The 11,368-nt window shown below is 39.7% G+C and overlaps 1 protein-coding gene across 1 annotated transcript; it reads left to right on the top strand.

Moving 5' to 3' along the window:
- Window positions 1-268: 268 nt before the first annotated feature.
- LOC311039027 (heat shock 70 kDa protein 12A-like) lies at window positions 269-10,138 on the top strand (the record flags this gene model as incomplete). Its single annotated transcript, XM_084048669.1, has 5 exons — window positions 269-359; window positions 6,420-6,667; window positions 6,776-7,003; window positions 8,620-8,791; window positions 9,108-10,138. The coding sequence occupies 5 exons, from the start codon at window positions 269-271 to the stop codon at window positions 10,136-10,138; spliced, it is 1,770 nt and encodes a 589-aa protein (XP_083904795.1).
- Window positions 10,139-11,368: the final 1,230 nt, after the last annotated feature.

The following is an 11,368-nucleotide window of genomic DNA, read 5'->3' as shown; positions in this document are numbered from 1 at the left end:
CTTGGTGAGAACAGTCGGCACCAGCGAGGCGGAACACTCAGCCCGCGAGGTCGAGGATTTGATCGGGGCAGAGTAGGTTAAACGAGCTAAAACGTTTGGTAACCCCTAGAATACAGTAGAGCAGGGGTCTGGGACCCCTAGGGGGTCCTCAGAGTTATTTGTTGAAGAGAGTATTGGGGGTTTATAAGTGGTCAAGTATCCGAAAATACACATGAATTTTCTGAGAATAAGTGACATTGGCCGCGTTTCCCAAAGAGATCCTGCGTAGATGCTTCGCAGGTCCTACGACGGGTCTAACGTGACGTCACAGGCTGCGCAGTACCTTAGCAGGTACGTAGATTTCAGGTCACGCGTCTCAGGTACGTAGATTTCAGGTCACGCAGCTTGCGTAAGAGCCTCTACACAGCTGGGACTCGGCGAAACCTACGCTCTACCCTCATTAGTAGCAGGTGGTTGTGCCCACTACGTGCCATCTAAACTGGCTACGTGTGTGGTAAAAGTACATTCGGTAGACAGCATGCATGTAGCCTACTCCCCGCCTACTCATGGGAGAGGCGTAGCCCTGAGTACTGTCCTACGCAGCAGTTTGTTACGAGCGCCCTGGGACGCTCGTAACACCCATCGTAGCGAAATAGATCTATGAAAAGACCGAACACACACACACACACACACACACACACACACACACACACACACACACACACACACACACACACACACACACACACACACACACAATTTATATATATATATATATATATATATAATTAATTACGGCCGGGCCGGTGCGTAACGTGCCTACCCAAAAAAACAGACATACAAGCTGTCAACGCACTGCGACGTGCCGTGTCGATAGCTTGCAGATCTGTTCTTTTGGGTAGGTCGAGCGGCTGCGGTGCTTCGTCCTCTATGCATGAACCCGAAGTTTACAAATTGTACTCTCACGGATGATCTGATCATCTAATAAAAATATTAAGCATATGCCAAGTTAACTAAAGGTATATAAATGATACTGAGCTAAACATGTTTCCTTAATTTCAAAGTTTTATAGTTAAACGTTATGATGAAAGTCCCCCGTTCCTCTCACGAAGTGACAGCTGTTGCGCTCGCCATGTTTATGAATGGTTAAAACATCTTTTGAAAATAGCAGATCTACAAGCTCACAACGCGTCACAAGCTTGTAGATCTGCTATTTTCCAAAGATGTTATGCATAGTAGACTTTGGAAATGGGACATTCTGGGATCGAACCCGAAGCTCCCACTCACCAGTCCGACGTGTTACCAGTCACGCCAATAAACCTGCCTGATAGCCAGGTCTATTGCACGCGAACTCTGGCTAATTTGACTGTGGGGGCTACACATAGAACCAGTGCAGCAGATATATATCCTACTATAATTCTAGTAACCTCTGTCTGTAGTGGTGAGTGAGTAGGTGAAGCTACCCGGTTCTCCTCAGTGGCTGGAGCAATTGCTCTGATTTTGCACACACACATTGACCATTACCATCTGAACTTAACTGTGAAGCCCGTTTTTCAATTTCATCAAATCTCAGCTTCTTATTAGCGTTTAGGTGTGAAAGAATGTTGCCTCCCGGGTTGCCAGATCATGTGCGCATATCCCCCCACGGATGCGTCGACCGGGTATGGTCTAGTAGATATAGATATAGATATATATAGATATATATATATATATATATTCCTAAACTTTCCTAAAGTAAATTCCCCCATTGGTGCTAAAAGCTGTCAATCATGCAGGGAGACGCCCCCTCTATCCTCTGAACATTTTTGAATGGCAGCCATTGTTGCCTGTGTTCATTTAAGAGCATTGAAATGTCACCTTAAAATACATTTTAATAAATTACAGAATGTACCTAAAAAAGTGTAAGTGTCCAATAAATATAAAGGTAATTTAGATAAAGGTCTTTAGATATATAGATATAATGTATATATTCGCAAAGGGTGTTTAAACTGCTGTGTAGTGTTATATTATACCTCTATGTGTGTAGTAGGACAGCACTACATAGTTTACGTTGGCTTTACGTAGGCTTCGTCCAGGAGTCCTTTACGTCCATGCTGTCTCACGAATGTAGTTTTAGCACAGACGTAACGGAACCTACGACGATGGTGTCTCCAGAAGCCAGTTTAGATGGCACGTTGGGCACACACAGCTGCTACCAACGAAGATAGTGCGCAGCGGGGTTTCTACTGCGCAGCTGCGTGGAGGCTCCTACGCAGCTTCTAGGCTACGCAGGAGCTGAAATTCGTTTGGGAAACGCGGCCATTGTCACAATGTAAGACGTTGAGATTTGTTGGAGAGGGGAAAAAGGAGGGGGCCTAGTATTGGTCCCTGGGGGACACCGGTGGATGAAGTATTTAGGGGTTGAAGTGGTTCAACCAGTTAAGGGATGTACAGAGAATTCCACCTAGTTTACAAGTCTGTTCAGCAACATCTTGAGTGCCAAGAAGGCCAAGAAACATTTTTTAAATGATTTGACCAGAAATGGGAGGTTTGCATAACTTGTTGAACCACTTGTAGGACAAAGGCTCTAAACGTTCTGCTGGTGGGGGCTCCTCACTAGCAGGTGAGTCAGTAGGATACAACAGCAGTGACAACACAAAAATGTGTGTGGGGAGGAAGCAATCGGCATAACAACAAAATTGCGGTGAAAAAGGGGTAAAAGGCATACAAAGACTTTGAAGGGCTAATATAACACATGAAGTATTTATATTTGTCATTCCTGAGGGTTATAGTTCATTGATTATAGTCCACTCAGTGTAATTTAGTCATTGAAAGGGCCAATATAACTCATTAACAATGATTTTTTTCCACCTGCCAAAAAGTAATTGCAGCTTCTACCTGTTGATTGAAAGCTTGTTTCTGCCTCAAAATGACTTGATTTCATTCTAAAGGGTTATATGTTAAACATTATAGTTCACACAATTGCACAATAGCAATTGTAATACCTGGTTGACCGGGTACAAAAAATTATAATTCTTTGATGTGTGGTGGTGACTATGAATAGGTCTATCAAAAAATAATGTCACCACTAGTTTGATTATGTATTCTGATGTATCAAGACAAAATGTATGAAAAGAGGTTGCCTTTGACAAAGTTGATATTTGACAACTGACTATGATGAATTGACTATGACGGACTAACAGTTTATGGCACAATGTTGCTTTATCTGTATTTCTTTGTTGGCAATGGTGGGGCATGGACATAATCCACATAGCATTGTGGTAGTAATGTTTGTCAGGTGTTACATTACCATACTTATGATTTTCAGTTGCCTGACGTTCACTCACATATAGTGACTAATTTGCTTGCACCAGTGACTCATTTGAAAACCACCAATATCTGGCCAAACGCCGGGTAAAAAACAGGTATCAGAGAAAGTCTGAGGAAGATTTGAGGGAAAGTGAAAGGCAGTATAGCCTATGATACGATCAGGGAGAGAAAGTTTCAACCACAATGGCGAGACCTCTGGGAATTGGCTTGCGTATGATACAAATTGCTGTAGGTCTTTTCATGAAATCTTGTGTAGATCAATGCCAACATTCAGATAAGTAGCCTAAGTTAGAGAAAAGAGTAAAGAAGTGTATGATCATGAATTGCTGTGGTAGGCTACAATGTTGAAATGCAGATCTAGCTAAAAGCTAAAAAGGCTGTCACAAATGCATGCATTGTGAGTTAACTTTCACTATGAATTGAGTACATGGGGACCCTATTTGAAACAAGTCATTAGGCTTTCAAGGGCTTTTCAATCCTATTTAGCTTGTATTTAAACTGTACTTTCATGTGCTTTTTTCTGCAAATGTCTAAATAAAGTATTCAATCAATCAGTTTGTAGCTAGATCGGCGCGAGTGACACCATACTTCGTAATGCAATGTTGTACTGTATGGTCAGTTATGTGTTAAGTGTGTTGCTCCGGGACACTTTGACACTTAAGCCCCATTTCACGAAAAGACGTCAAAAATGTTAATAACTAAAGGCTGGAATGCCTTTCCAAAGGTCTTGAGAACTGCAGGCTCTGTTGACATTTTTAACAAATGACATGACCTGCTTGGTGAAACATGTTCAACAACTCTTTTGAACATGTGGTGTAGGTGGAAATGGCGTTGCACGCATGGGAACGGCGTTCCCATAGCAAACGTTGCGGGGGCAAACGTGTGGGAACGCTCTCCCTCAGTGTCCAACTATTTTTTTTTTAAATAATCGCTTATGAGGTTTAGCACGATTTATTTGCCGTTCTGTCTCTTCTATGTGTGAGTGAGAGCTCACTCAGCGGGTGTCACTCAGTGTTGCCAAGTATAGTGAGAGAAATGAGCCAGCCGACCTACAAAAACAAGCCAATAACAACCCAAAAACAAGCCAAAGTTTGTTCCAGGGAAGTTGCGGGAAATAAGCAGACTTGGCAACGCTGGCTATGAACCCATTATCTGGGAGTGCGCTCAGCAGCTCATTGTCTCATTACTCATAACACGACCAATGAGAGTTAGCGCTTTCACGTTGCTAGGATACATAGTGCCCAACGCTGCCTGTGTAGTAGCGTGGAAATCAAAACAAAACAAGTGTAGCTTGTAGGGTGTGTCTTACATGTGCATGCCTTGGACTTTCTCATCAACAGAGAATACCTGATCACCTTAATGGAATGCACTACCGTACCTTGCCAAACCAAATGGTTTAGCTGGTAGAACTTGATCTCTTTCTGTCCTCAAGTAACACTGTCTTTTGAGAAGCCAGCAATCTCTATATTAGCCATATGATGTATAATACGCACCCACTCACCTTTGCAGCTAAGTGGCCCTTTTGAGGTTGAAGCACTGTCTGTACTGATGAGACTCAACTATTATTATCCAAAATAATTAGGATTTAATTTGTTGGTCGCTCAGTAGTTAAAATCACCTCACTGGGGCGCTGGACAGACTAACAATTCACACACAGTGTTTGTTTGTTTGTTTGTTTGTTTTTTGGTTTGTTTGTTTGTTTATCTATTTATCCATTTAAGTTTTAAGTTTTTAATCAGTGCTAAATAGCTATATATTCCAGTAATCATTGCCAGCATAAAGTGTTTATTTCAGTAGTAGGGGTCTCCCAGTCTCTCCACCTTTTTAATAAACCAACAATACATTTTCAAGTTGGGATACCAATTTTATCCAGTCAGGGGAGAGAACGTATACAGGTTACAGGATAAACAAGTGAGGACGTGTGTGTGTGTGTGTGTGTGTGTGTGTGTGTGTGTGTGTGTGTGTGTGTGTGTGTGTGTGTGTGTGTGTGTGTGTGCGTGTGCGTGTGCGTGTACTGTACAGTCATAATTTACCTAATCTAACAACCAATAGAGCAAAGTCAATAGACTTCTAGTTCACTGGTGAATTACTTGAACATCCCTTCTATTACTGCAGGGGTTGAAGGTATACAATTAGTTAAAATTTAAATGACAAAATCTCAATAACATTGATGTTTTAGCATTGCCTAGGTTTAATGTTAACCACTTCCAACGTGGCGGCAAAAATACATCTTAGTTCTAATTTATAAAGCAGTGCTTAATTGAATTGTAGGATTCTATTGTACCTACAGGAGTCTTGCAATTATTTGGCAACATAATAGTAGGCTATACATGGTACTAATGTAACATACAGTACAGTTGGATTTTAAAACTATTTTGTTGCATAATGAGCATCTACATGTAGATAGTTATACTTGTATATGTCAAATATGGTCTGAAGAATCAATAGAAAATCCAAGAAATTTGAATCTGGAAAAGTATGGAATTTTGAAAAGGAAAATGTGTAGAAACCCTGATTATAACTTTCACTGACGGCCGGGATTTCTGACTAATAACATTAATAGTTGATGGGAGTGGGACACTTTTAAAACGTGGCCTTGCTTTAATGTATCTCCGCACATCGTATCCAAAAAGTAAAGGTATTCTTCCCTGCTTAGAAAGAAAATCTAAGCGACGGGTTGAAACAAGCGTTTAACCCATTTATGGCACGGTCACACCGCACTTTTATTTTACCTATGGGATGGAATTTGCCAATGCTTTGTCAATGCAAATGCGTGGATTCGAGTGAAAGATGTGATTCCGTCCCATAGGTAAAGTAAAAGTGCGTGTGTGACCGTGCCCTAAATAGGTTAGATAAAAGGATTAAATATTACCATAGTTCTTATGCTTATTCATATTCTTCTTTGCGACCAACATGCCTTTTAAAGATTTTTTATCAGGCAGTAGCCTATACCTCCATCACCTGCACCAATGAACTGTACCGCTTGCAACAAAAGGGTGAGGCTTAGTGACATACTACAGGATGCTCATGCTATAAAAACTGGGATACAGTATTTGGTGTGTTCATTTCAGTTGTGTTGGCTTGGACTAGCTTTATTCTGGTTTCTAATATGGGTGATACATTTATAATAGCAATAGACTTCGGTACTGCTTACAGTGGGTACGCCTATACTCTCAGCGGCAAAGATCCCAAACTTCCACACTGGGGAATAAAGCAGGCGCTGGACACCGTAAAGACGCCTACATGTGTTCTATTTGATGAAAATGAGGAATTCCTCAATTTTGGTTATGACGCTAAAAGCCAGTACACTACAAAAGGAAATGCATTTGCAAAGAAAACACTTCTCTTTGAAAACTTCAAGATGGATCTCTACGGAAAAGTAAGTGATTAGGATAGAAATGTGTTCCAAAAATTATATATAATTAATTATATATACATTTAACATCTGTTTCGTTCATAACCAACATGATTTTTTTATTTTCAACAGACCAGAATCAATGAGAAGTTAATGATTACAGCCGCAAATGGGAAACAAATGACAGCCCTTAAAGTCTTCACAGAAAGTCTACGCTACCTGAAGGAACATGCACTGACACACATTGCTAAAAACACAAGAGGAACCAGTCCAACTGCGTTTGACTTCACCTGGGTTCTGACTGTTCCTGCTATTTGGGATGCTTCCTCAAAACAGTTCATGAGAAAAGCAGCAACTGAGGTAATTCCATGTCTACAGTAAACATCATTATGGCATCTCGAAACCCAAATCATCAGCTGATGTATTTGAACTTTGTTCATAAAACATACCTAACTCCCCAGAAATGTTTAAAAAAATGAAACTTGCTTTATCCCCAAATTGTCTTTGTTCATTAAATGTAACTGGTACTTTTATGCATATGATGTGGGAAGGAATGTCCTACAGTCAAATCCTTTTGGACACAGGTTACCAATTATCTATCCAAAGTTTTACAAACACATATCCCCTATTGTCCAAAATTGATGATTCTTAATGACGATGATTCATTAACTTTAAGCCCATCCCAAAGACGTTTCTGGTTGGTTGGAAGCACAGCTGCAAAAAAAAAAATGGAGCTTAGATGGTAACCTGCACATGATCTCCCTTTTAACCTGATCTCCCTTTTAACCAAAGGAAGCAGTTCTTACTTTTTGTTGTTTTAATGGAACTTGTTTACAGCAAGATTAAATGGTGCTAATCAGCAAACAATAGACAGTTGGAATCACATTTTACATCAAGTTAGGAACTGTACTGTATGATTATTAATAGTATCTGTTATATATAAAATGATCATCTTTTTGATCATTACAGGATTTGTTGTTTGCCGTTTTTTCCATAAGCCTATGAGAGGGTGGGTTGGGAGGGGTTAATTCAATGTTTTGTTTAGTTTATTTTTTATTTGATAAATTGTACTAGTTTTTTGGTTAACTATGGCTTTGATTAAGTTAATTTGAATTATTATATTGTGATTATTGTGGTAGTATTGTCATAGTTGTCTCCGCCAGGCCGAAAGCCATGGCTGAGACTATGTTTTGCACCCTGTCCGTCCGTCCGTGTGTCCGTCTGTGTGTGTGTCTGTCTGTCTGTGAGCAGCTAATCTCCCACACTGTTGGTCCGGTTGCTGCGAAACCCCACATTTTTTAGATTGGCTTGTTATAGCGCCAGCAGCAGGCCAATTTTTGCAAAACAAATGTTTTAATATTACTCCTACAAACATCATGCAAATCAGTACACAGTATCTCTATAGTCATGTGATTAAGACGGATGTGTCCGATATTTCAAATTCCATCCTAATTGGCTAACATTATCTTTCAAAGTTTGCAGGATAGGTCCGTTTTGAACAAAATGCTTCTAATCATGAACACAGTGTGCGATTTCTGTGAAATTTTGCACACATTCCCACTAGGCCGGAAGAAATGCCACCCTTTTCACATTGGCCTGCAGGTCTAATTTAGCGAAATGCCTGAAATCATGAATGCAGTGTCCGATTGCCCTGAAAGGCCTAAGAAGAAATGGCACCCTTTTCACATTGGCCTATTATAGCGCCACCAGAAGGCCACAATAACCTACCTGACCTGGCAGAGACCTGCAGGGTTTGGGCTGTCTCTCGTGGAAGAGCCATTGAGGGGGCTGGATAATAGAGATCTATTTGTTTTTGTATTTAAAAAAAGCAATTAATGCTTGTACCTGTATCCTATTTTTTGTCTCCTATAAAAAAAAGTTTTAACAAAAAAGAAAATATCTACATGATATTTTCTACACATGTAAATGTGTGTGTGTTTTTTTTTGATTGTCATTCTTTCTTTCTTTCTTTTCAGGCTGGCATTGTGAGAGAAAGTAAACCGGATAAGTTGGTCATCGCATTGGAGCCAGAGGCAGCCTCAATTTGGTGTATGCAACTGCCCACAACGGGTTATATTGAGACGAACACAACAAATGCCACCCTACATCAAAATCCTGGAACAAAATACGTTGTTGCTGATTGTGGAGGTATGTTGTACTGTGATATTTTTGCAGACTTAAGTGTGAGTGTGTGTGTGTGTGTGTGTGTGTGTGTGTGTGTGTGTGTGTGTGTGTGTGTGTGTGTGTGTGTGTGTGTATACAGTAGTATGTGTACAGTATGTATAAGTCAAAGTAATACTAATACTAATAGCTGTACATACATTAGTTTTACTTTCAATATACTGCAAAATCCTTATCTTTACAGTAAATGTATGCAACTTCGCTACATTCTTCCTCTGTTGTCCACGTTTTTATATGTATTAAAAACGTTCATATTTTAAAGCCTAACATTGTTGTCTTTCAGGTGGCACCGTTGACATCACGGTACATGAAGTATTGGATAGAGGAGTCCTGAAAGAGCTGCATAAGGCCTCTGGTAATGATATGGGAGGGGAGCAGGTTAACAAAAAGTTCAAATGTTTCCTCCAGGCAATATTCTCTTGTGAACTCTGGAATGAGTTTGAAAGAAAGTTTCCCATTGATGTTCAAAAACTGATGAATACATTCCGTATACTTAAGTCTGATGATGATGATGATGATGAGGATGTATACATCACCTGCCCTCCTAACTTAGAAAAGTTAGCTCAGCAACCAATAGAGAAATACTTTGAGAATGTGCTAGGTGTATCCTGGGACGAGGGGGAGATCACAATCTCAAGAGAAAAGATGAGATCTTTCTTTGATGAAAGTCTGAGAGGCATCACTAAAAGTCTCAAAGAAGTCTTTCAAAAGGTTGATATTGATCACCTTGTGTTAGTGGGGGGCTATGCAGAAAGTACGGTTCTGCGCAAACACATTATCAAGCAGTTTGGTGCTCAATGCTCAGTACTGTGCCCTGCGTTGCCCCAGCAGGCAATTTTGCAGGGAGCTGTCATGTTTGGAGGAAACCCTGCGGTAGTGGTATCACGAAAAAGTGCCTTTACTTATGGCATTGAGGTCTTTAAAAGGTTTGATGCTTCGAAGCATAAGGCTGATAAGATGTACACAGATGACAACGGTGTCTGGTGTGATGATTGTTTCTCAACACTGGTGAAAATAGATGAAGATGTGGGTTGGGATGAAACCAGAGACCACATCTTCAAACCAACATATAGAAACCAGACAGCAATTCATTTTGGTTTTTATCGCACAGAAAGGGAAAATCCTCAATATGTAGATGACTGGGGAATAGAAAAACTGAACTCGTTTGACGTTGAGTCGCCAGATACTAGCCGTGGGCTGGATCGTCAAATCCAGTTGCAAATTAAATTTGGCTTCACAGAAATAACAGCCACAGCCACTGATGTGGATTCCAAGTCAACAAACTCAGTCAAAATTGACTTCTTGAGCAAGTAGGATCCTACAATAAGACTAACTATATACATTGTAATAACTTTAAGGCCCAAGTTATGTAATAGTTAAGAGATGTACTGTAACAGGTTGGCCACAAATATTAACCACTGTATAAGGGAACATGGGGATTTTAGCTATTGTAACTTTAATCTGATACTTTAAAGCAGGGGTTCTCAAACGTTTGTATACCAGTCCAGGACCCCATTTTATTATGCATTTTTAGTGATGCAACACTTGATTTATAGTGCAATTACAAATTATAGTATAGTATATTTAAAAACAAAGCATGCATTGGTCGCCTTGAGTAGGAATATTAAAAATGAAATAATAGTAAATGGGAAGCATAGAGAATATAGCCTATATCAGAACCTTAATACAAAATGTATAAAAACAAAGAAAATGCATTCACAGATTATTAAAAAACAACAAAAAACAACAACAGACTTAATGGAAAGGATAAGGATGTCTAAAAATGTTTTGTCAATGTGCCACCCACCCTCTCCTCCCTGTGACCCCACTTGGGGCCCGACCCATATAGAACCTCTGGGTTGCATTTGGTTTATGAGGAATTGTATTCAGTCATGTTAATTTGTATTCTTTGACACAAATGTTGTTCACATTTGCATAATTAAGTTATTGTTTTATTAAAATGCATTTTGTTATTACTATGTTGTGTATATAAATGACCAAATGATGTAAGTCTGCATCCTCTGAAATCCCAAAAATGCATTATTTCTTTTTCTTGGTTTGGATTGAATGTTTATTCTTCTTTGTACTTCATTTGACTTGTATCCTACTGTAAATGACACAAAGAAATAAATGTGATGTGCTGTGCAAATGAGTCACTGTTTATATGTGAGTGAACTTCAGGCAACATTAATATGAAAACAACTGAAAATCTTAAGTATGGTAATGTAACACCTGACAAACATTACAACCACAATGTTACGTGGATTATCCCCCTTATACCATGGTCACAACAATTAAAATACAGTATGACGACAATATTTTGGAGCAATATGTTCTTGAAATTGAAACTTTGAGTTGGCATTATCAAGATTTACTCATCCTACAACATCCTGGTAATATTCTAGTATGACAAAGAATAGAGTACGAGCACAGCAGACTCTGATAATATGTCTGTAGCACAAAATTCCGGACCCGGTACCAGGCGTTCCCAAACCTTTTCAGCTCTGGACCTTCATTTGAATTCTCATAGTCATTTTTGGTGGC

This window comes from Gymnoscopelus microlampas (assembly GCF_963454915.1).
Source record: "Gymnoscopelus microlampas genome assembly, chromosome: 22".
NCBI lineage: Eukaryota > Metazoa > Chordata > Actinopteri > Myctophiformes > Myctophidae > Gymnoscopelus > Gymnoscopelus microlampas.
The sequence above is the reverse complement of the archived record's forward strand: the minus strand, read 5'-3'. Positions and strand labels throughout refer to the sequence as shown.